This window comes from Etheostoma cragini, chromosome 4 (assembly GCF_013103735.1).
Source record: "Etheostoma cragini isolate CJK2018 chromosome 4, CSU_Ecrag_1.0, whole genome shotgun sequence".
In the NCBI taxonomy this organism is placed as follows: domain Eukaryota; kingdom Metazoa; phylum Chordata; class Actinopteri; order Perciformes; family Percidae; genus Etheostoma; species Etheostoma cragini.
The window spans coordinates 8576974-8601055 of NC_048410.1; the positions used below are offsets into that span (position 1 = coordinate 8576974).

At 42.0% G+C, this 24082-nt stretch overlaps 2 protein-coding genes and 2 non-coding genes across 7 annotated transcripts; 1 reads left to right on the plus strand and 3 right to left on the minus strand.

The window, feature by feature from the left end:
- Window positions 1-273: 273 nt before the first annotated feature.
- ubap2a (ubiquitin associated protein 2a) lies at window positions 274-17042 on the plus strand. 4 transcript variants are annotated; one of them, XM_034869900.1, is made up of 27 exons: window positions 274-374; window positions 2269-2406; window positions 4614-4691; window positions 4923-5033; window positions 7955-8117; window positions 8268-8351; window positions 8439-8496; window positions 8989-9086; window positions 9203-9261; window positions 9379-9449; window positions 9898-10072; window positions 10192-10456; window positions 10584-10888; window positions 11154-11380; window positions 12485-12767; window positions 13066-13105; window positions 13258-13429; window positions 13632-13683; window positions 13928-14231; window positions 14376-14467; window positions 14697-14747; window positions 14859-14952; window positions 15040-15444; window positions 15625-15729; window positions 15813-15880; window positions 15972-16163; window positions 16248-17042. In XM_034869900.1, exons 2-27 carry the CDS (start codon window positions 2311-2313, stop codon window positions 16341-16343), a joined length of 3744 nt encoding a protein of 1247 aa, XP_034725791.1. In that variant the 5' UTR covers window positions 274-374; window positions 2269-2310; the 3' UTR covers window positions 16344-17042. The 4 variants fall into 4 exon arrangements, with proteins under 4 accessions (XP_034725791.1, XP_034725794.1, XP_034725793.1 ...); XM_034869903.1 differs by having other exon boundaries at window positions 15987-16163; XM_034869902.1 differs by having other exon boundaries at window positions 14700-14747.
- A 539-nt stretch (window positions 17043-17581) lies between these two features.
- Window positions 17582-23181, minus strand: nop56 (NOP56 ribonucleoprotein homolog). Its single transcript, XM_034870140.1, has 12 exons — window positions 23068-23181; window positions 22453-22542; window positions 22265-22379; window positions 21573-21737; window positions 21097-21295; window positions 20594-20781; window positions 20114-20265; window positions 19792-19892; window positions 18999-19147; window positions 18667-18788; window positions 18342-18446; window positions 17582-18090 (listed from the first exon to the last, which is right to left on the minus strand). The coding sequence occupies exons 1-12, from the start codon at window positions 23146-23148 to the stop codon at window positions 17785-17787; spliced, it is 1773 nt and encodes a 590-aa protein (XP_034726031.1). The 5' UTR covers window positions 23149-23181; the 3' UTR covers window positions 17582-17784.
- LOC117944152 lies at window positions 18525-18591 on the minus strand. The gene has a single exon (XR_004656507.1). It is a non-coding gene; the product is annotated as a small nucleolar RNA SNORD57 (small nucleolar RNA).
- On the minus strand, window positions 20348-20467 carry LOC117944155. Its single transcript, XR_004656510.1, has one exon. It is a non-coding gene; the product is annotated as a small nucleolar RNA SNORA26 (small nucleolar RNA).
- Window positions 23182-24082: the final 901 nt, after the last annotated feature.

Consider the following 24082-nt stretch of genomic DNA (forward strand, 5'->3'; position numbering starts at 1 on the left):
GTTTTGTCATGGTTCATGTGTGCAATAAATATTACACTTAGTGAGAAAAAAATGGCAGATAATCATGATATCAATTCTAAGCTTAAAAATTGTGATACATATTTTCCCCCGAGGCCTACATCATACTGTAGAAATTGTGTAACTGTGTGCATCTTTAATACGAAAAACAGAGAAAAAATAAATTCGACATAAAAGTATAAGAGCCAATCCTAGATTGAACGACGTGCGTCGATACATCTTTTATAAAGTCTATGATTTGAGCTGAGCGTTTTAGGAAGTTAGTTACCTAAAGAGGGGAGCGTCCACCACGGCAGCGCGAGCGCATGTCACGTGACCACCTTGTCTGCTGCTGGCTGAGTGAAGCGTGTTAGAAGGTAATAAAAACACTATTTTTCTTATGTTTTCTCAATTTCAGTTTTTGTATTTCAGCGCATATAAACCATAAACGTAAGCGCGTTTTCGCTGAAATAGTTGGTTGCTATATTGTTTTTTTTTGCTTAAACGGGGTTGTGAGGGATGTGTTTCGCAATTTTTCTGTTGTCTTGTTTCCCGGCGAGCAATGTCGGGATGGGATTGTGCTCTGCTGAGAGAGAGGCCTTTTTCTTTAGATTTCAAAGCTTTGTTGTTGGCTGGGTAGTCTGTTGATAAGATGTCGAGGGCAAGCCTGATGTAACTGCCAGACTCGTTAGATAACTGAGCGGATTTATAAATACATATAAGACATCAGCAAGCCAGATAGACGATCGTTGTCTGTCAGTTTAGATCAGATTTAGATAGCATCGCTAGCTAGCTTCACCCTCGCTGCATCGTTTGTTCAGAAACGTTATCGACAGTATAGTGTCAGCATTAGCATGTAAGTAGCTAACATGAGTCCATGCTAGCGAGGACAAAGGGACCCTAGTACCAACAGCTCCAAGTCGGTCAGTGTTGAGTCGAAAACGACGCTACGATAATGTGATTTGTTTGTGCAAGATAGACATGCAATGTCAACCGTTATCAAATAGCTAGCTAGTCTCATATAAAGACTCCAGAAATAAGTGACCTGACAGCAACGGCTACCAATAGCATTGGTTCAAAACAACGAGCCGCTTGGTTTATAATATAATAATAATATCGAGCTAAGTGTTAGTTAGTTAGCTGTAACCAGGTAGATGCTAATATATTTAAACACGTAACGTTACGTGTAACTTAACTTGAATAGGATTTATCGTATGTGTATGTCCAAATAACTGTGATGAACAATTGAGATGTGCAGTTACAGAATGATTGTTTTGTTGTTGTTTATCTCTTTAGCCCGTCGAGACTCGTACTTGTAATTAAATGTTAATATTGGATTAATTACACACAAATTGTAGCTGCTGCCGTAGGTTTCTCAGTTTTAAAAAGAAATTTTTCACTGAATGTATACTTAATGTCGAGTCGTCCTTTTTCATTAGCTTTGTCCAGTACAACAGCCAATGACAGCAGTGCATTTGCAAACGTCAGTCAGACACTGTAAACTGGATTGCTATTGTTCTCTGACATAAAAACAAATGGATCACCAGGGATATCTGTTATTACTCTAGTAATGTACACCACAGTTAAAGCTTGCAGCTCGGTTTGCAATATTTTTCATTACAACATATTGAGCAATCACCTTTTCTATGTATTTGTAGACGGATAAAGCAATGTTTGTGTGCGTATGGTTGTGAGAAGTGTTTATTTACTATTGGAAATTATTAGTGCTCGGTTATGCAGTATAATACCCAATTTGCAGCAAGGCATAACTTGTACAGAACTCCGTTATCAAATACACACAGAAGAATTGAGGATTTTACTGCAGTTTGACATTTATGTATTTATATGTGTGCGTATGTATGTGTGTGTGTGTGTGTGTGTATATATATATATATATATATATATAATGTGTATGTGTGTATAAGTTATGTAGAGGGGATGTGGAGTCAGGGTGTGCAGTGTTTGCTCTATTTCACACTCTCTATGGTCTGTGCGTTTTGTAAGGGGACACTGGGTCGGTCTCCCTCCTTGACCTAGATTTTCAGCAGGGCTGTTGTGTCACCAGATCAACTCTGTGTCTTACAGCCTTCATCATAATTGTGCAATAAGGTTCAGTTATGCTCAAAACACATATTTCTGTTATTAAACACTTATTTCCTTCTATGCACTTGCACAATGGAAAGTTTTGAGGCTCTGCTACCAACATTGTAAATTAACTGAATGTGTTTGTCTTTTGGATAATTTCACTCATCCTTCCCTTTTTCTTTGCAGATTTTTCTATTTTGTACATACAGAGTTTTGTATATACTGTATATGATGAGCTCGCTGGGCGGCGACAAGGCCCGGGGCCCTCGGGAAAAAGCACTGCCTGCTGCCACTCACACATCACAACCACAAAAACAAATACAGGTGAGCCACCACAACAACATGAATATGAGGAATCTTCTAAAAAGCACACTTCTCTAAGGTTTAGAAATTGTGAGACAATACACTACTGTCGGCAAAAAATCCACAGTGCACACGTTATGGCTGGAGACCTTCTTGGTCAATATTGAAAGTTTTTTCCTTGTTATTTATTATTAGCCTACATTTTAATAGTGAAAATTGGAGGCACAAATAATACTTTTCTGACCGTGTCATTTAAAACCAAACATTATTATGTTATTCTGTAATTCCTGAGCTCAAGACTCATGTGGAGAAGGAATGTGCATCGCTGGTCTGAGGCCAATGAGATACGCATCTTGATGCAATGGCAAACAATTTAATACATTAAAGATACATTTTAAGAGGTGAGGAGAAATGGCATAGCATACCATACAGGTAAAGGGAAGCTGTTGACGATTTGTAGCAATCCGTGGAGCTCTTCACCCTACATGTCAATGAATGTATACTACTGCTAATAATAAAATGAATAAACCAATGATAGCATGTTTAAAAAAGATGAATCGTGAGTCCTTCCCAAGTTGTATCTGGTATACCCTTTAATTTGTTTAAATGTTAGCGCACCAATACAAATTGTAGAATCTTTCAAAGGATCCGGTCAGCAAAGACGCCCTACTCGGCCTCACGGCTATGGTGACCAAAATTATTGCAGTTTGTGGTTATTTTTTAAAGTGTGTTCAATATGTTCAGAAAGCACTAATTGGCCTACACAAGCTTAAAAAAGTGTAACAGTGTATATTATATTACAAAAATATAGTCAATGGGCTTGTGAAAACTGGCTACTGAACCAAAAATGTCTGACTTTGAGATCCAGGAAGATTAATTTACAACTTGAACATGAAGTTGTATTTAACGTTACATGTGTAGCTTAGGTTCAGGTTACTTTATTGGTACCCAAGGGTAAACTAGGTTTACAGTCTAAGGCAGGACATCCTTAAACTTTGTAGAACACCACATAACATGCAACACACCAAACATTAAAACATGTAATAGAGACAGTAAAACATGAATATAAAGAATAGAAAACAGTACATGAAGTGGATGTGGTTCTTAACTATAAGCAATTGATAATGCACATTAATAAGCATTTGACTTACTATGAACATTATTTACCAAAACTAAATGTTTAGCCACCAGCATATAACAAGAAACAATACTAAGAATTACTTTAATTTATCTGTAATAATTAACATAAATGTAACATATTGCTCAGTAACACAAACTGAGAATAAGCCACATCTATTACAGCACACATATCCATAACGGCGCAAACAGTGTAATACACCTTTAATACACATAGCTTTAATATTGACACAGATAACGAGGCAGTAAAACCCATGAGAGTTTTGTAAGCTACGAGAATAGTTTTAACTTACGAGCTGGGCTACACACATCACTTCAACAGGTCTGAAAATGGGAAAGGAATGAGACAAAAATCCGTTTACAGGTGCTGCGTTCAGTCCCCTTCTTCTGTCTGAGCGCAGTGCACCTACGCGGCAACTACAGGAGACTCAGATGAAGCTGGGAAGGATTGAACACAGGGGTTACATACAGTGATAATCCACTGTGATAATCATTTTATTTTAAATGAATATGGTAATTGTTATTGTCAACATTTTTACCGTGGTTTACCGCCACACTGGTAATTGTTAGATCCCTAGTCATGTTTTTATCACAATACATTTTTTTTTTAAGAGGCACCTTTTTATCTATATGTATGGCGATAAGTTAGGTTTGTGCTTTAATACTCTCTATAGGACATTTTTTATAATGGATAATCTGATTTGGTGTGAAAAAATCTGCAATTTCAAAAAAATATTGCCTAACCTTACTTGAGCTGTTGCATTGTATTGCATTTCATTTCACCGGTTTACATGATAATCTGTGATGGAGTATATATATTGTTCATGAGTTTGTTTTTTTGTTTCGCTTGGCAGAAGCTTGTTCAAAATGAATCTAGAAGATGTGGCCGGTTAGCTCCGTCGGTAGAGCAGGCACACATATGCAGAGGTTTATTCCTCGATGCAGAAGGTCCCATATGACCCAGTCTTACTTGAGCTGTTGCATTGTATTGCATTTAGTTTTTCCGGTTTACATGATAATCTGCGATGGAGTATATATTTTTCTCTCCCCTTTTTTCTCCTTTTAATTACCAAATGGTTTCTGTGTTGCAGGCTACTGCTGAGCAGATCCGGCTTGCCCAAGTGATCTATGACAAGAATGATGCTGACTTTGAGGACAAAGTTAACCAGGTGATGAACACTTTGCCTTTACTTACTACTACAGTACAATTTAGGGCATGCTGTCATTCCTTCATGACTCCAGTACTCCATGTCGGCACACGAAAAATGAATATTTGATGCTATAGGACACCTTGTCTCACTGTGACTTGTATTGTCGTGTGGGGTATTTTGTCACTGGTACACCTTTGTTGACTACTAGACATTTTCTGATATGCTGTGTGTGTGTGTTGCTTCCCCCAGCTGATGGAGGTGACTGGGAAGAACCAGGATGAGTGCATGGTAGCGCTCCACGACTGCAACGAAGATGTTAGCAGAGCCATCAACTTTCTCTTGGAAAGCACTTCAGACATGGTAAATGACGTTGTCTCATTTAATCTCATTTTACACTTTACTTACTAGCCTATTGTTATTTTCCCCATTTTCATTTTTGCAATTTGAGATAATGTGAATAGATTTATGTTGCTTGGAAGGCAATGCAGCAGCTCTGTATAATAACAGTTTTTCAGTAAGATGTGGGATGTAAACTTGGAAAAACGCATGAAGGTAAAAAGGCTAAAAAAAACACAGCATAAACTGTGAAAATAAGTGAGAATAATCATTGTGCTCTAGATGTAAAATTTTACTTCTGTTTTCAAAGAAAATCAAATACATTTGTTGACGTGTCAGTAAGAAAAGCAGGTGTAATTAATACCTTAACGATGACTGAATTCCATTTATCGCAGCTGGTTTTTGTGATCCTGGTATTGTGCATGTTGGCGCACCGCCACAGCTTAAGCTTTGTTCTACAATACTTTAGAAATGTCTGAGTTGCTGTGCTGCTCACACCACAATACGTTTTTTGTCTCAGACTGTTGGCATCTTGATGTGAGGGTGCACAGACTACACAACAGATCTCAGACCAGCGCCTTGTTCTTTGTGCGTGGATAACAGATTATAATTATGACTATTTGTCACTATTTTTTTTGTTTTGTTTGTCAGAAGCTTGTTCAAAATGAATCTGGAAGGTATGGCCGGTTAGCTCCGTTGGTAGAGCAGGCACACATATGCAGAAGTTCATTCCACGTCGCAGAAAGTCCAGGGTTCCAGTCCGATCTGTGACAGTTTTCTGCATGTCTTCCCGCTCTCTCCCTTTTCTTGTCTGAAGTGTGCCATCTAATGAAGGCGGAAATGCCCGAAAAAAAATTAAAGATTAAAACATATTTAATCTGGAAGTGTTATCAGAACATCAGAACATTATCAGAGTACTTAAGCCCAAACTTGCAAAAGTGCAGGCTCATTGACATTTAGCTGGATCATGACCAACACATTCTACTGTGAACCACATTACACAAACAAATACAAATGGCTCACTTTCTTTTTTTTATTATTTTGTTCATATAATTATGAGGTTTTTGTGAAATTGTATCATAATTTAGATGAGAGACAAAGGATTATTAAATTAATCCACAAACTGCTTTCACAAACCAAACAAGCTGGGTGAGAATAAAAAGGATTGTTTAAAGGTCCCATGGCATGAACATTTCACTTTATGAGGTTTTTTAACATTTATATGAGTCCCCCATTCTGCCTATGGACAGGGCACCCCTTATGAAGTCATAAGGGGCAAGGTTACCTCCCCTTTCCGTGCTTTCCTTTCCTTGTAGTTTCTCTTTTTAAAACGCGTGTAAAGCACAATGCAAGCCATTGTGAAGACAGCTGTATTGATTGAAAAAGAAACATAACATAAATATCTTATCATAGAAGTGAGTGAGACAGATAATTCAAAAACACAACCTGTGTAGATAGTGCAGGTCCATATTCAGCACATAAACAAACAAGGAAAAAGTAAAGAAAATAGGTTTTACATTGCTCTTTGCCCAATTTTCTTAGTAAAAAATAATGGATACTGCCACATCACCACTGGATTATGTAACATGCTCAGAAGATAAAAAAAAAACTAAAAACTAAAAAGTTGTTCTGCATAAACAATTTCTTTTTGAAAAATCAGTTTATGAGCTGTCCTTGACAGACAGTTTGCACTTTCTAACATCAGGGACTTTTAGAATGAAGGCACACCATTGTACAAACCTTTCCCTCTTCTGCTCTGACTGCGAAGTTGAACCGAGTACCAAATGTTTGAAAAACACTTACGTGTTGTTCTGCCTGTGAGTTGCGAGTCTGAGTGAGTGTCCCAACATTTCTGCACAGATGGCGAGGAAAGGCTGCAGGGCAGCCAGCTAGCCAGTGACCCTGGTTGTTTTGGTTTATGTGGAAATCCAAAAATAGCGAATAGCTGGTTTTCTCCTTTTTATGTCGAAGTCTCTACCAGGGCTGCATGATGTGAGGAAAATATGCAATAACGGTGTTCAATATCACAATAACAATATTGCTTGCGATTTAAAAAATAAATATTTTGTGTACTCAGTTGTGCATTTCTGCTGCTTTTAGTATTCAGTTAAAATACATCACATTGCTTGTAGAAGAAAAACATTTCTAATAGTCTTTTATTGGACTAATTGAACATTAAATTGAACGTAGAAGGCGGCGCACAAAAAATCTGTATCTGCTCGGGAGGGCTGCAGATCGCCAGAGCTGAGACGGAGCCATTCCGCAGTCAGTAAAAATACACACATTGACTTTAATGGAAACCAAATAACTCCGCCACCGTTCCGTAACGGTGCCGTTATGCATCCGGTGGAAATTGGAGGTCACACCGCCTCAAAACGGACTGACAAGTCTGATTGCTGGTTACATGATTGGCCACGCAGCGCAACCTCTGATTTTTGCCCCAGCATTTTTTCCGTCTCCCCTCGCGACCCCCACCGCCGCAGCGTAAATGCACTAGCCCCATTCAAAATGAATGTTGCCACACGTGTCTGGCAGCCGACACAGACACTGTGAATGCACACTATATAATTCAAAAATAAGCCAACAATGCAGTTTTTATGTAACCGTTTTTTGAGAAATGTTTGTATAATGTCTGGTAATATTATTTTATTTATTTATATTTTTAACAAAATAAGTTACAAAAACTAAAATTCAACCAACCACAGACTGCCAGAAATGGAGGCAAAGGTGAATAACAACTTTTACTACTTTTCTCACTGAAGCATATTGTCAGTGTTGATATTTTTATTTATTGTTTTATTTTTTTGCTACCGGCTACACTTTAAGTGTTTCAAGCTAGTGCAACAAGGAACATGTGAACTACATAGTTTGTGCTAATTCTAATATATTCTTTTTTTGATTTCTTTTCGGTTGTCTGTCCTGTGTTTCTCCTGTGCTGTGTTTAGACCTCATGGGAGACGGTAGGGAAGAAGAAGCCCCTGGTGAAGGAGGGTCCATCAGACAGCAAGGAGAACAAAGAAAACAGGGAGAAGAAAGGAGAGAGGGAGGCTAGCAAGGGCCGTCCGGCTGCCAACCGCAAGGGCAGGGGGGCCAGTCGCGGCCGTCAGGGTATGAAGTCTAAACTTCACATTAATTAATAGTTAGTTCTGTCTCCTGTCTCTTGTGCAGCTTCCCAGCGTCAATATGTTTTATTACAAAATGTTACTAATGTGGTGTCTTTTCTCATTTTTAAATGCACAACTGTTTGTACACATGCAGCACGTCCAGAGGAGAATGGCGTGGAGGTGATGCCAGTGGACAGGGGTTCAGATCGAGGTCGGAGGGCTAGAGGTGGTGGCCGAGGTAAGCCGTTGCATATATAGTAAAACACATGTAAGTACGTCAAACTCTGGAGTAGATGTTAACTTTTGGATGAATGCTGTTATGCAGGATCTGGAGGTAGAGGCAGAGGACCACCAGGGAGCCGGTTCTCAGCCCAGGGCATGGGGTATGGGGGCAACACGCAAGCACACACACTCACAGGCGTTTTTACATACTTTTAGGTGTAAATGAATTGGTAACTTTCATTGTTTTTCAGGCAAGGAAATGCAATTTAGTTTGGATTTGGTTTCTGAGTGCAAGTGAGGCCTTTTTTTTTTTTTGCAACTGAATTTCGAATGCATATAAACCTGTTTTTGGTCCTAAAAGATTGAGAGTCTTTAGTCACCAGTCGTATTAGGATGTGGTATCTGAATAAAATAATAACCGCACCTACGCGACTCACCTCAGCCTCTGCGCAGCAGCAGAAACCCAAAGGCCAGAAAGCAATAATGTATCCCTTTTTCTAATGGGAGCTTTACCCAATGAAAAGTATTCTTAACATTATTATTCTAGACAATGTTTTATCAGTAACATCATTTTCTAAATCTGTCAACAACTACCTGCCCCATCAGTTTATTTCTGTGTAACTACATATACCTCTCCATGACTCTTCTCACAGAATCTTCAATCCAGCAGACTATACCTCAGAGGCTGGTTCAGGGACCACACAAACTGAGGTGTGGGACACGGTGGCCAACAACAGCACAGATGGGACAGGTGAGCTCTTCAGAGCAGATGTTCCACTCTTTACCTGGAAAAGCATTAACTGCAGGCATCCTGCACTTATCCCACCTGTATTTGAACTTTGTGATTAAATATTGGTTGCTTTCTAGTTACTTGGAGGCCTACCATGGAAGACTGGGCATCTGAGGAGTGGAGTGAGGATGTTAGTGTGAGTTGACACAAGGTTACGGGGCTGTATACAATACAATTCTGTCAAATCACAATAACATGTTTTGGTGTATATTTAAAACACTTATGTCTCTTGTGTTTTTGTTTGTTTATGCAGCTCTCAGAGACCAAAGTGTTCACCTCCAAATGTGCACCTGCTGCTGAGAATCACATCACACCTGGGCAAAGGTAAGTAACTGGCTCAATTATAACATACATTGGCCCCAATCTCTTATTACAGTGGAATTTAAAAACAATTACAGACAAAGTGGTCGGTAAGCTCCGTTCCATCAATTCTAAAAGTGTGTCAGCATTGTAGGAGTTATTTAACTTTTGTTATGATTATACATGCTGTATAATTGCATATTGTAAAGGTATATTGGCAGTGGAAGAATAATAATAATAAGACAAAACTTCTTAGTCATTACATACAATCATACAGTACAATGTAGTGAAATTCAATCCCAGCATTTGACTAATCCTAAGCATTGGGAGAAGTGGACAGACACAGTGTCTGGGGATCAATCGATGCCATACAGAATGTACTCGTTTGTTTATAACACATTACATTGGCGACCTTTGACTTGGTTTCCTTCAAGCATTTTCTAATTGACTTTACCAACTGTTTCTGTGTTAGTCTGGACCTCGCTTCTCTGCTACAGAAGCCTGTGGTTGGAGGAAGAGAACCACCTTCGTCCTCTTCCCCTCAGAGTCTGGTCTTCACCAACTCCCACCACCACCAGGCACCGCAACAGCAGCCGCCCCACAGCCGCAACGCCAACAGTAGCACAAGCTATGCTCATGCTGCTCTGGTAAAACAATAAAATAAAATAAAAGTTGCTTTTGATACTCAGCACCCTTTCTTTTCATTTTTTTCATTTATCGATGTACATAAACACATACTTACGCGCTCTCCTCTTGTCTGTGCCAGTCGTCAGTTCTGGGAGCTGGTTTTGGGGACTTGGGCCAGGCCAAAAGGACTCAGCCCAGCGCTGGAGCTCAGATACTGGAACAGCTGAAGGGTCCTGGCTTGGGTCCGCTACCCTCATCCCAGGCCACGCCTCCTGCCAGCACCCAAGGAAGCAACACCTCCATTGGCCGACTGCCAGGCCTAGGAGCACCTGTACCTCCACCTTCCTCATCAAGCTGGGACATTAAGCTTTCAGAATCCACCTCGCTGTCCTCTCAGTTCAGCCGTAAGTTTTTAAGTGTTGGACGTCATAGTGTAACCATGCACAAGTTTTCAGTTTTTGCCACATGTATTAAAAGGCATGTACACCTAAAAACCTTGCCCTGTGTTTTGTTGTGTGTCTGGACCACCAGGTGAGTTTGGCCTGCAGCCAGAGCCTTCTCTTGTGCTGAGCCAGCTGGTTCAGAGGCACACCGGCCCCTCCTTGCCTCTGGCACGTCAACCTAGTCCTCCATCGCAACAACAAACTCCCCCTGCTTCAGCCTCGCCTGCTCCCCACCACACCAGCTCACCAGCACAGACAGGCCTGGTGATGGCGGTTACTGGTGCTAAACCTCCTGCCCCTGGCACAGGGCTGGACCCTCAGGGCGGCAGTACACCACAGCAGCAACGGGCACAGTTCAAAGCTCCGAAACGAAGGATACCTCCCACGTCAAAAGTAAGTTTTTTTTTGTTAATGGACAGATAGTTGCAATTGCAATCCAATGCACATGTTGCTGCTTTTTAGCTCCGGTGTTTTCAATCTCAAACCTCTGTCTCTAAAGGTTATCACTGGCCTGTGTGGGTCTGAGATTTTGCATCTTGATTGTCAAGGCAACAGTACATGTATTTCAGTAAACTTTTGTAAATTGCCAAATACAAGTAGTTTTATGAACTTAAAATCCTAGTCCTTGAAACTATCTGTGTTCCCTCCCTTCCGGTAGATCCCCTCCACAGCAGTAGAGATGCCAGGCTCGGCTGACATCCCCGGGCTAAACCTCCAATTCGGAGCTCTAGACTTTGGCTCGGAGTCGGCGATGCCAGAGTTTGGAGTTGTGGACAAATGCGCGAGTGCGGCATCCAGGGAGTCCACACCGGCCCCTTGCCCTGCACCACCTTTAAATGGAGCAGGGACACTGAGCCAGACAAGCCTGTACTCCAAACCGCTCAGGTACTGTCACTGCCGATTGGCTAGTTCCATCTTTTTTGTATATATTATTATAGAAACTTTGCATTTGTATGGTGTTATATTTGTGCCTTATTCCTGAGCAAATATTTTATGTTTTGAGCATAGAGAACTACATTTTGCAAGTATATTACATTCCATTTTAAACAGAAATTACCACTCACAAAAATTGCTATTATCCGTATCAACGTGCAATAATAACCCCTCCCACACAGTTTAATCATGTGCCCTCTCAAAAACTCTCTGGACGCAGGTAGACACTGCGCTCCGGTCATGTCTCCCTCGCTATCAACCGCTTCACTCTGTGCGCGCTCATCTCTCGGCACACTTACTCAAATTTTCGCAGCATTACAAGTGTGCCACAAAAACAACCAATCGGAGAATTAAAAGTCATGTTCAGAGAGTTTTTGAGAGGGCACATGAGTAAACTGCGTGAGAGGGGTTATTGTTGCACAGTAATATGTATAATAGCAAACATACAAATACATTTATTGAGCACGGAATAGGTTTTTGCTTCAAAAACACACACACACACCAGACGCCAGCCACCACGTCGCTTTTGTTTACATATTAATTAGCTAGTAAGGGGCACATTTTGGCAGCCAGCCTTTCAAAAGAATGCATAATGAAATTAAATAACCAATCGTTAACTGACAAGCAGGTAACAGAGTCTCAGATCACCGTCCAGGAGGCTCTCTGCACTCCGTGTCCATAGACAGCTGTAGGCTTATACCGGCTAATGTTCTGTGCATTGTCGGACAAATGCAGCCACTTTCCTGAAACTGCCTGCGACATTGACACAAATCCAGAGAGGCGCGTATGTCCGAGGCTGTCTCCACCGCCTCCACCTGCAAGTTGTCAACTGTGTAGTTTGGAATGAAAGGGAGAAAACAGGACAGAGTAACACGGCGGATATTGCTCAAATACCTCTTTTTTGTTTAAGCCAATGGCTGCGTGTTGCTTAGGCAGCCCCCTTAACTGCAAAGTGCTGTAGGAAGCCTTGAACGCCATACATTTGAAGAGTTTCATTCTAAAACGTGCACTTTTAATCTAATAACTTGTTCTTCTGTCCCTGCTGTTGTCTTGCAGTGAGTCCCTGGGCAACCCTCTCTCCGTTGCCCTGCCTCTGCCCCTCTCCTCATCAGAGCCAGTGTATCACTCCTCGGTGCCGTTGCCCAGCCTCACTCCTTCCTCATTAGTGACTGCCAACTCTTCAAATCCTCCCTCCTGTTCTTCAACAGCCCCCACCACTTCCTCCTCTGTACCCTCCTCCTCACACTTCTCCACAGTGGGGGGAAGTTACGATGGGACCATGCCACCTCACACACGACTGGCCTTTTCCCAGAGCAAAGAGGCCACGGGGCCAGTCATGGTGAGTAGAAATTGACAACAGAAATGACCAACCTAGGAATAGCATGAATCCTGTTTTGTGTGTGTGTGTGTGTGTGTGTGTGTGTGTGTGTGTGTGTGTGTGTGTGTGTGTGTGTGTGTGTGTGTGTGTGTGTGTGTGTGTGTGTGTGTGTGTGTGTGTGTGTGTGTGTGTGTGTGTGTGTGTGTGTGTGTGTGTGTGTGTGTGTGTGTGTGTGTGTGTGTGTGTGTGTGTGTGTGTGTGTGTGTGTGCAGTCTCCATCTGCTACGCTGACACTGACTTGTGTTTTTCTTATTACTAGAATGGTCTAAATGGTGTAAGGACCTCAGTTGCTCTGGACAGTAAGTTACCTACTACTGATTTATTTGTCCAGTGTAGACCTTTACAATAGAAGGTTTATTTTAATATCTACCAAGAGCAATCTGTCTTGGGCTTTGGTATTTTGAGTCTACTACAAATAAAAAGCTGTTCCTTCCTACTCTTTCCCACTCAGCTTCATCAGCATCCTCCACACCAAAGCCAGAGTCGCCGTCAATGAACATCACCAACGGAACCTCCGCACCTTCCTCCCTCTTACCCTCTACCCTGCCTGCACACAATTCCACCACACTCTCCAACCTTGCACAAGACATGCCCTCAGCCAGCCATCTCAACTCACTCAACAGGTGACAAATGGCTGACTGATGACCAACTTTGACAATGTTAAAAAAAAAAACGCTGATACCTTGATATTTACTACCATGTTTGGCCAGCCAGAACGCATTTTAACAGGTTTATTTAAGCAAGTTACTAGTAGTTTTTGTGTGTGCGTGTCTCTGTCTCTGCTATGTCAACGGTACACTGATCCCCTCTGCCTTCCTTCTACAGCCATGTCAGCAATCATTCCTCAGTCTCAGCTCTGGGCTCCAGCTCTCTAACTGTAAGTACCTGTCTCGTCTTCCACGAGCATGATTCCTGAAACCTTCTGTATGATGACTCATTATGTGTAATGCTATGTAACCAAACAGCTGACTCTGTTACAGCCCACATGGCTTACCAGATGGGTTAAAGCGTGACATCTGGCGCGTTTCTCAAACAAATTTAATGCAAGCATTGCCAAATGAAACCTGAAAAATATATTGTATTCTAATGTAACCACTGTCCTCTGTCCTCTCTGTGCTCAGTACACCAGTGTTGACAACAGCAGTGTGAACTGTCTGGCTCCTTCCACTGGCTCCTACTCGTCATCGCAGCCCTCAGCACTCCACTCAACCCACAACAGCAGCAACAGTAGCAGCAGTGGCATCAGCCACCTGGCCAACATGGGTAACAACATGAGCAGCACCGTCGCTGGTATTGTTGGCATCAGTGGACTTCACTCCGCTGCCATTGCCGCCAGCACAGCGCTGGGACTCGGCTCCAATGGAGCTACTGCCACGTCCAACCTCTCTGCACCGAGGACCACACCCCTGCTCTCCTCCTCCACTGGTACACACACACACACACACACACACACACATTCCAGACACATGATTTCACTCATTGTTTGTGCTCTGAAGATGCCCAAATAGTTGGAATTCATGCTGTTTCTTCCAAAAAAGTATATGTAAGTTTTGGTTGTTGTGTTTACAGGTAAAGCTCCTCCTAACTTGTCCCAGGGAGTGCCTCCTCTACTGCCAAACCAGTATATCATGGGCCCAGGGGGGCTGCTGCCGGCATACCCAGTAAGTAACCCCTTTGGATCAAGAATCATTGTAGAGTACTTGTTCTTCTTTTAAATGGGTAAACACAATTCATGATATTTTCCAGTACCATCTTCTCAGTCCCTTCAGTTCAACTGTCATCAGAGAACTGATACAGATGCAGTCTGTTTCATTAAAGAGTACAAAGTGGCTATGTATCCATTTGAGTGTTTTTTGCGGCGTCTCCAGCTGACTTTGTTGTATTTCTCAGCAGATCTATGGTTACGAAGACCTCCACATGCTCCAGTCCAGACTGCCAATGGTGAGCCTCATAACCACACTCTTGGGACAGCTTCTCACTTCCTCTCTAGTACTCACTTAACTTGTTTGGTTGTTGTGTGGTTCTTCTCCTGATCCTCTCCTGTCCCTTTAGCCCTCTTTGCAGGATTACTATGGAATCACATTCCCTGGTCCCACAGCGACTCTCTCTGGTAGAGACGGGAGCCTAGCCAACAACCCCTACTCAGGTAAAGAACCTTTTACCCTTTGCTTGCCTTGTCTAGTGTCCTAAAATCCACTGTTTGTTCTCACCTGACATCTCAACTGTTTGTCAGGTGAAGTCACAAAGTTTGGCAGGAACGACTCCACCTCCCCGGCACCCCCCACAAGCCTGGCGGCCCCGCAGCCTCCCCAGGGCCAGAGCCAAGGACAGAGCCAGGCCCAGCCTCAGCCTCCTCAGGCCCAGGGACAGCCGCAGCACCACAGCAGTCAGCAGGCCTTTCTGCCTCCAGGCTACAGCTACACAGGCCTGCCTTACTACGCTGGAGTGCCTGGAGCCGTACCCAGTGCTGCTGCCTTCCAGTATGGCCACACCATGTTTGTTCCTCCCGGGGGTCCGGGACCAGCCTCGGCCAAGCAGCACGCTATGGGCCTTGGTCTGGGAAACCCCTCAGCTAGCCCCTTCCAGCAGCAGACACAGCAGCAGTCCAGCGGTTACAGCCAGCACACCTTCAGCTCAGGTTAGTGAGCATACCAATTATACACCAATTAACATAAGTGTTCACATTCATTAAGGAAATTTATTGGATTTAATTTTGGGTTAAGTAATTTCCCAATCAATATTAATATATTGTGTGGCTTTTGTCGGCACAGGAAGTAGTGTGTATTGTTTGAACACTGCACCTTGTTTACCTGTCCAGGGTATGAGGAGCTGACAGCGGGGCCAGCAGGAGTGGACTACAGCAAAGGATACAACTCCTCCTCACAGGCACAAGCCAAATCTGCTGCTTCTGGACCTGGGAAAGGTAAGAAGAAAAAACACTCACTGTATCTGACATCTTAATTTGTTCGGAATTGTAATCTGTAAACGTTGCTGTCATTCTGCTAGGCGTCTCGGTGACCTCCAGCAACTCGGGTGTGCCGGACATCAGCGGAAGTGTTTACAATAAGACCCAGGTGGGCCTCAAGTCTTGCTCTGTAGTTATTGTTTATACCAATAAATAATCAAGTTTTGGGTTGAATTTGTCCCCCCATCCTTCATTTGCAGTCTTTTGATAAGCAGGGTTTCCATGCGGGGACCCCCCCTCCCTTCAGTCTGCCATCAGCACTGGGGGGTCCAGGGCCTCTAAACCCTGGAGCAGCACCTGGAGGCTATGCACCGGCCCCATTCCTCCACATCCTGCCTCACCAGCAACCACACTCACAGCTGCTGCACCACCATTTAGCTCAGGATGGACAGGTAACACCCGCAGATATTTTGTTGTTGCACAGGTTTTACCAGTGAGCATTTCAGATGCTAACACGCATGTCTTTCAACGTTCAGGGTGGTCCTAGCCAGCGTGGCCAGTCCAGCAGCCTGCAGCAGAAGAGCCAAGTCAACAAGTCGAGCTATGGCAGCTCCCCCTACTGGGCCAACTAAGATGGCTACATCTACTCTGTGTGTGTGTGTGTGTGTGTGTGTGTGTGTGTGTGCGCGTGGACACAGACACCAACACACACAAAACAACACCTGATGTGAAAATTGAGGGACAAACCATTTTACAACACAAGCTAAAACACACACACACACACCACTCCCTCCCTCTTGCTCTGTATATCCCCTTTTCAAATTTATGGCTGTTGTATGTAAAATATATTTATGTATGTATTTATACAGTATATATGTATTGGTAGGACATAAATGTGGTTTTCTGCATTTTTTTAATTTTGAAGGACATTTTATTTCAAAAAAAATGGAAAGATGAGAATGCTAAATCATGGAGATTAAGTTGGTGAATATACTTGAACACAAGCATCTTGTGATGTGGATTTTTTTGTATGCATACATGAACTGATAATGATGTATATAGATTCTACACATCATTTCTTTGGCAAAGGCCTTTTTTTATTTTAGAAGAATTACATTTTTGTAACTTTGGTCTCCCGCATCTGTGAATCCTTATATTGAGGGTGACTTAAGTTGCTAGCTTGACTTGTCTTTTTGCCCCATTACCCTCCATCTGTCTCTCATTCCTCAACTCTTACTAGTTGGCTGGTTTTACCAGCCAGGCCTAGGATTTAATGTCATTTTAACATTGGTTTAATCCTTGTTGTCCAAATTAAAAGCTCTGAACAGTTAGTATGGGTCTGGGATCAATATTTACTATCATTGTTTTTTCTGGATACAGACCTAACATTAGTTCTAACAGTCTTACAATGCTAGATAGTCAAGGCAACAATTAAACTTTTATAAAATCAGGTATACTAAATGACCAAAGGATTTCGGTGTGACAAACATGTTATTGATGTCAGTACCTTGGGCCAAAGTACAAATTATAAGGCCAGTCAACTAGTTGTGCAGGTTCAAGCGCCAGTGAAAAGGGTCAATGGTATTATGATGCTCAAGATAGAATTACATGAAACCTAAAAAGGATCAGAATATTTTTACAATTATATACCTGTTATGCAGTAAGTCACAGTAATCAATCCAATGATACCGCATACTAAAATTTCTAAAGCCTGCCAGATGAGTTAGTTTTAATTTATCTGCAGCGTTGTTTTGTCACCCTCCAGAGGTCCATGGAAAGTAATAGCTGAAAGTACTGCCAAAACCAATCAAATTATAAGATGGTACACAAGATGGCAAGAAACCTATGAAATTACACAACACTCCAGATGTTTTACTTGTCAAAAAGTTTAATGATAGTTATTTACAGAAGTACAAGTAAAATGTCACTGGCTTCAAGGCACAGTTAAGCATTTCTTTGCAGTCTTATCCACTTTAGGGTTGCCTCAAAAGACATAAGGAAAAATTAAAGTGTAAAATGAATTAAAAAAGAAACTGTACACAATTATAAAGATTTAGTCTTTGACCACATTCTCTAGGTCTCCGTTTTCTTCTTCTTTTTCTTCTTTTCAGACACTGGGGTTTCTGGAGTCTCTTCTGCTTGCTCTGCCTCCTTAGTCTCAGTCTTTCGTTTCTTTTTCTTCTTGGCAGGAGTATCCACTTCCTCAGCTCCATTATCTGTAGCAGCAGCTTCCTCTGGCTGGATTTGTACCTCAGCTTTTCGTTTCTTTTTCTTCTTGGCCGAGGAGTCCTCCGCTCCGTTCTCCGCAGCAGGGCTCTCCTGTGGTGCAACCTCAATGTCTTCAGACGCTAGTTTCTTTTTCTTTACTTCATTCTCTGCCTGCAAGGAATGAGAAAAAAAATTAAGTGACAATAGGGATGAAATTTGTATTTATAGCGAGCCTTCATTTGGAATATCCTTTAAGTGGTTGCAATGTCTGACTCACTTCAGTGATCAAGTCTATTATTTATGACCAGTCAATGGTTCGGAGTCACGCTTATATAGCATGTCGTACACTGAGAGAGGACCACGCGTGTAGGTCAACTCTCAAATCAAAACATGCATGGTAAGATACTATAGGCAATGCTTACCTCTGCTTCACCATTAGTTTCTTCTTGCAACTTCTTCTCACGCTTCTTGCGTTTCTTTTCTTTCTTCTCAATTTTCCGCTTGATCTCAGTTGCAACATCAGTAGCCTAAGACAAGTTAAATAAAATAAGCTTTAAATTACATATAAGTGAAACCAACTTTTTCTTTTAAAGAATCATAATGCTGCATCAGGCTCATTAAATCAGTTTGTACCCTCACAGCGATGTCGGGAAAGCCTTCTCATCATTTACAGCATTAACTGACAATTGCACTTTAGACAATTGATTCCTGTCAAGTACCACCCAGCTTCTCACATCATGAGCTCACCTCTTTTACAGCTTCCTTCATGACATCCACATTCTTCCGTGGCACATCGCCCGTCTCATAGAAAGACAAGCGTTCTTCCACCTGTCCCCGCAGCTTGTCACCATATACACTTGTGGGTACCTCTGCAGGAAAAGTAACGTTATTCAATGACAAAGCCAGCAGAGGATTGAAGTAGATAAGTGATTGTGGCTTTGCTCAGGAATTAGCTTGTCACCACCAACCCAAAGGATGAATACTGTTGACGAAAAATGTGAACATCATTGCAAAAATGCCACATGCATTGTGATTTAAACGCGCGGGCAAAAAGTATACGTTATGAAGTTCTTACTCACCAGAGAAACAGTCAATGCGTGAGGCGATGGTGCACTTGTTTGCCAGATATCTGGAGATTCGGCCCTTGTTCTTGGCAGCAGCACGCCCAATGAAGGTGGAATGGAAGATGAGCCCATACTTGGGGGTGTTGCCACGAGTCTTTAGAGCTCTGCAAAAAAAAAAATTAAAAGTAAAAAAAAAAAAAAAAAAAAAAAAAAAAAGTAAAATGATGCACAATAAGCACAAGTGAAAATGTAAGCTATGGGCAACAATTGCATCACTGATATTTACTGAGAAGTCATATCTAGGTCAAAACATGTCAGGAACTAAAGTCAAAGTACTATGTGAATATAACAATGTGGACAATTCTAAAGTTACTTTAAAATGTTGACATGCAGACAACTGAGTGCTTGTCAACCCAGATGACCTCAAAGTAATGGCCACTAATGAGATGAGCATTACCAATCTGAAATCTACTGGCTCAAATTTATTGTGTCTAGGTGGGTTTTTTTCCATTGGATTTCATGCCAATTTGTCAAATATAATTTTATTTTAAATATATTCAAATCATACAGTAGTGAGAAATTTGCATTTTAAGTATGTGTAATGCTTCTAGTCTCCAAGTTTTTCAGATTTTCTACCTCAGTGCTGGAAAATGGCTGCTCAGACTGTGAGAGTGCATTAGGGAGAGAGGGATCACTCTAGAAAAGACTTTAAAAAAAAGTCTTCTCCAGTCACCCTGCTCTGCTCCTGCCCAGCCCTGCCATCACTGCAGCCACTTCTTTCCCCAGCAGGGAGGGGATTCCCCAGTACCTGAACAGGGCCTTCTCTGCTCCCAAAATCTGGACCGTGGAGGCTGGGTACTTTGCCAGGTTGGTTAGACTGCCAGCGTGGGAGATCAGACGAGCTCCCACCTAACAAAAAGAAAACAGTATCACACTAACTGTCGATCGCATAGAGCACTGCGGGACTACTATTAAGAATGGATTTGACTTCTGACACACCTGAGGACCATCAGTTTGGATATATTTTTCATCACACACATTCAGTGGATTGACAGATATTGATATAACATCATTGGTCCCAAAAAAAAAATTATCCATAGATCTAAAAAAAAAAAAAACTTTACACTCACCACTTCACCAATTAAGGCTGCTAGATTTGGAGCTACTTGGCTCATCTTGGAGCGCAGGTACTCCTGCAGCTCCAGTCGATAGGCAGCCAGAGACACTACACGATTGGAGAATCTCTCTATGTTGATCAGGTCAATAGGGGAGATATCCATACCTGGAGAACAGAGATATTAAATCACCCATTTAGGCAGCTTCAACCATCAAGTAGTTTGCAGACAAACTCAAATCCAATGTGTGGTTGTTTCTCCCGACAGGATCCGCAGTGAGGATTTGTGCCTTCACTACAGGTTTATGAGAGAGATACTCTGCCCCCCTGTGTTAGTCACCCAGGACAGTTATTGATCCAAGGTGGGCAAATAAGGGGCATGCGTGTGTTCATAACTGCTTTGACAAATGCTGTGTAAAAACAAGCAGGTGTTGTGCACAGATGAAACATTGACAAGAATTATATTTATACATTTATGTCTAAAGAGAGTACTGACCCATGGAGGAACGTGATGCATCCAGAATGGCCTGAGCTTTGGCGGCGTCCATCACCACCTCCTCTAGACTCTCCAGACTCTCTTCCGACAACTCCTTCCTGTTTCCGATGAGCTGAGCCATGCGGCAGTATGTAGAGTTGTCTGGCACGATCTTAATCAGCTCTGGAAAGTGGTAGCCATACCATTCACTGCCGACAGAAGACAATGATTGTCAGAAAACTTGCAACACTAGGGTAATGTCAGAAGCAACATACATTGCCCTTCTCAGCAATACCTTGTCCCAATGCATACTGAACAGTCAGCTGCTGGCTGACCAGCCAGCAAGTTTTAGTGTTACCAGTGTGGCTACACAGAATTAGACTACAACATTGCCATGCAACACAGGAAGTGACATTCAAACTGCATACACACACACACACACACACTGAAAAACCCTGATCTGCAAAGCTTTGCCTTTAATACAATAGAGACATCTTTAAGTGGTGGGATAGAGGAAACCTTACCGGACACGCATGGAGAAGGTGTTGATGTCTTTGTCTAGCTGATCCAACAGCGCAATGGACTGTATGATCATGTTGTCAACCCTGTTGACATTAAACTTCACTTTAGCCCTGGAGTAGCTGTGGCCAAGGCCCAGCTGTGCTTTGGAAGCAGCCAGAGCAGTCAGACCCTTTACTAGAGAGTGGAAGTGCAGACGCACACCTGACAGGACAGATAACAAAAAAAAAAGGGTTTGTCTGGATTAAGTGGAACAGTAGCAGATTATGGCCAATGACCAGTGGCTGTTCAGATTTTCAGTATTTGCCTTCATGGGTTTCAGGGTTACAAGATTTCATCACAACAGACCTTTTTTTTACAATCTCAACATTGGCAATTTTGTTCCAGTCCTATGAAGTCTTCCCAGATTTTTCTAAATTTAAATAAAGCATTATCTTCCAAAATGGTAAGTGATATTGAGGGGGGCAATTTGTCTACTCACCTCTTGCTATCTCAGCCACCACCCCTCCGGTCTGGATGGAAATGCTAAATTCTTCCTGTAAAGCTGCTCCGATCTTGGCATCGGAAACCCCCAATATAGCTTTCTTCTTCCCAGAGAGGGGCAGGTTCGTCTCTAGGAACAACTTCAAGTCAGCATGAACCACACCTGCAAGTGAATGAGGGGGGGGGGGGTTATTAGTCATGTCTATATGCACTTGGCTGAAATGAATCTAAGATGCAGCAAAGCCATTTGAAAAATGTGACACTGACAATGTGAATTAATACAATCTGCTCCTTTGTTTGACCAGATTTACTGAATGATGCAATTAAGTAGTCAGTCTAATCTGTTCAATTAAAGTGAATAATGTGGATCAGCCATTTTAGAAGGGATAGTATCTCATCTATCGAAATTATCCATTTTATGTGTTGATCAAAATGCTTACAGTTTATGTTGAGCTACTGCTAGTATTGTAAGTTCCCTTCATTTAGATACCGTAAGTTAAATCCTTAAAAAAAAAAAGGTAAAGTTGTTGCCAGGTCACCATATTCAAACACGGCTGCATTTTAAACGGTCTTCAGTTGTTCAGGTTATACATGAGGTTGTCAGCACAGTAAATCAGTGGATTGACAGATTATTTAACATCATTACAACTGAGGACACAAATAGAGCCATAAAGTAGGAAATCAGCTTGCCTTCCGAAACGGCATTGATGTTCTCCAGAGCAGCCTGGGCCGACTTGAAGGGGAAGAAGGCAGCCAAGCTCACCATGCTGTTGAACTTCCCAATGCTCAGCACGCTCTCCTCCACCTAAAATATACACCTCGTTATCTATGGTCCATCCGGAAAACATAAAACCGCAAAAACAAAAACAAAGACCCACTTGAGGTAGCAGCATGCCGATCTCCTCCACTTCTTTGACTGCAAATAGCGCATAGCCCGCCGCATGCTCGAACAGCACGTGCAACAGCACCTGCGGAAGATTAAAAAAAAAAAGAAAATATATTAGACAAAGGAGTGAAAACAACAATTGTTTGCATATTACAGTCAATGTGACTGATTATAACCGGTGTTTGCGACTTCAAATTACATTACGATAACTTTTAGACGTAACCACGTTGTCGTTATGAACCCACGTGTTGATAGGCCCATGCGTACGTAATGCTAGCAGTCAAGCTAACTTTAGCCCAGAACACCACCGTTAACGTGCTGCTGCTAAAATGTAGAATTCGTTTGGTTTTAAATTCGAGACTGCGACTGATAAACGTAATCCTATCTGTAGTTGTTACAGTGGTTCTGTTGTAAAGACAAATTCCGGTTAATGTTAGCAAAGGGGTGGCTAACTGCCCCACTCATGTTGAAAGGCCCCTAACTGGAGAGTATTAAGATTAAACATAAAGAAGAAGAAAAAAGACATTTCTGATCTTAGAGAGCCTTCGATTGTACCCTACATTGACAAACTGTATAATTAACAAACATCCAGCACCAGTTCTCTTACCATGATAAGTAAATCTCTGCAGCAGCACGCTGTGCGTGTCTGCTCAGCTCCGTTACCTCGGCTAAAAGACGGCTGTATCATACGTTTCAGCAAATTGCCACATGACCCAAATACCGCAATGTCGACATACTATCGCGAGACCCAACGGAAAAACTTCACCATGCTCTACCGTTATGCGTTCTCTTCAATGACAGATACCACTATGTCCAGGTAAGATGTCTGAGGTTACATTCACAGCAAAAAAAAAAAAATTTAAAAACTATAAGCCTTTCTTTACGATAGTAAAACTTTGTTCTTACACTGTTTTTCAGAAAGTAATGGAGGTGAAAGAAATGGAAACACAAAATCCATTAGTATTAAGAGAGGATGCAGACATCCATGAGGAAAACTTGCCCCATGATGCTGGAGAGAGGCAGGTTTAGTCACACTATTATTTGCTACTGTTATGAACCCTTTAGTTTTTTCCAGTAATTCCATAAACTACTAGAGACAAAATACTATATTGAAGCAAACTGCTGACTTTCATTCCTTGTTGTTTACCTTACATACAAATTTGTTTGTATCTGACGTTATAAGTCATGTCACGTAGTCCATAGTAGTTTCCACTTTCTCTGATTAATGCTTTAGGCAAGTTGATGAGGATGTTGTCCCCTTTACAGGTGCAACAGGAAAGTGAGGGAAGCACAGCTTATACATACCCTAAGGTCTTTAAAATGGGTTTTGAATGCAGTGTCATCTTTTACAAACGTGCGGTAATTTTTCTTAAAGAGCTGGGCTCCGTAGGTTTGGATAAAACAGGAGTAAACAGTGCGTTTGTTGGATACTATACTATACTCAGCCTCAGATTGATACACATCTGTACTTAGGTGGGTGGGCCCAGGAGCAGGAGGTGTATCGGGAAACAGAGTCAAAACGAACTACAGTGCCCATGTTATAAAGGAATATGTCATCAATGCTATGTGGCTCATTTTCAAGGGTGTGAATTCAAAAAGTGAATATTCATATTTATTTCAAG

What these genes read in the sequence shown, in the direction of transcription:
- ubap2a (XM_034869900.1), top strand. Translation starts at nt 2,311, where the DNA reads ATGATGAGCTCGCTGGGCGGCGACAAGGCCCGGGGCCCTCGGGAAAAA. An exon ending in TGGAAAGCACTTCAGACATG is followed by an intron (nt 5,034 to 7,954) that starts GTAAATGACGTT and finishes TGCTGTGTTTAG; the next exon opens with ACCTCATGGGAGACGGTAGG. An exon ending in GACCTCAGTTGCTCTGGACA is followed by an intron (nt 13,106 to 13,257) that starts GTAAGTTACCTA and finishes TTTCCCACTCAG; the next exon opens with CTTCATCAGCATCCTCCACA.
- nop56 (XM_034870140.1), bottom strand. Translation starts at nt 23,148, where the DNA reads ATGATACAGCCGTCTTTTAGCCGAGGTAACGGAGCTGAGCAGACACGC. An exon ending in CAGCCTTAATTGGTGAAGTG is followed by an intron (nt 19,893 to 20,113) that starts GTGAGTGTAAAG and finishes TCTTTTTGTTAG; the next exon opens with GTGGGAGCTCGTCTGATCTC. An exon ending in GCAGAGAAGGCCCTGTTCAG is followed by an intron (nt 19,148 to 19,791) that starts GTACTGGGGAAT and finishes TTTTTTTTGCAG; the next exon opens with AGCTCTAAAGACTCGTGGCA.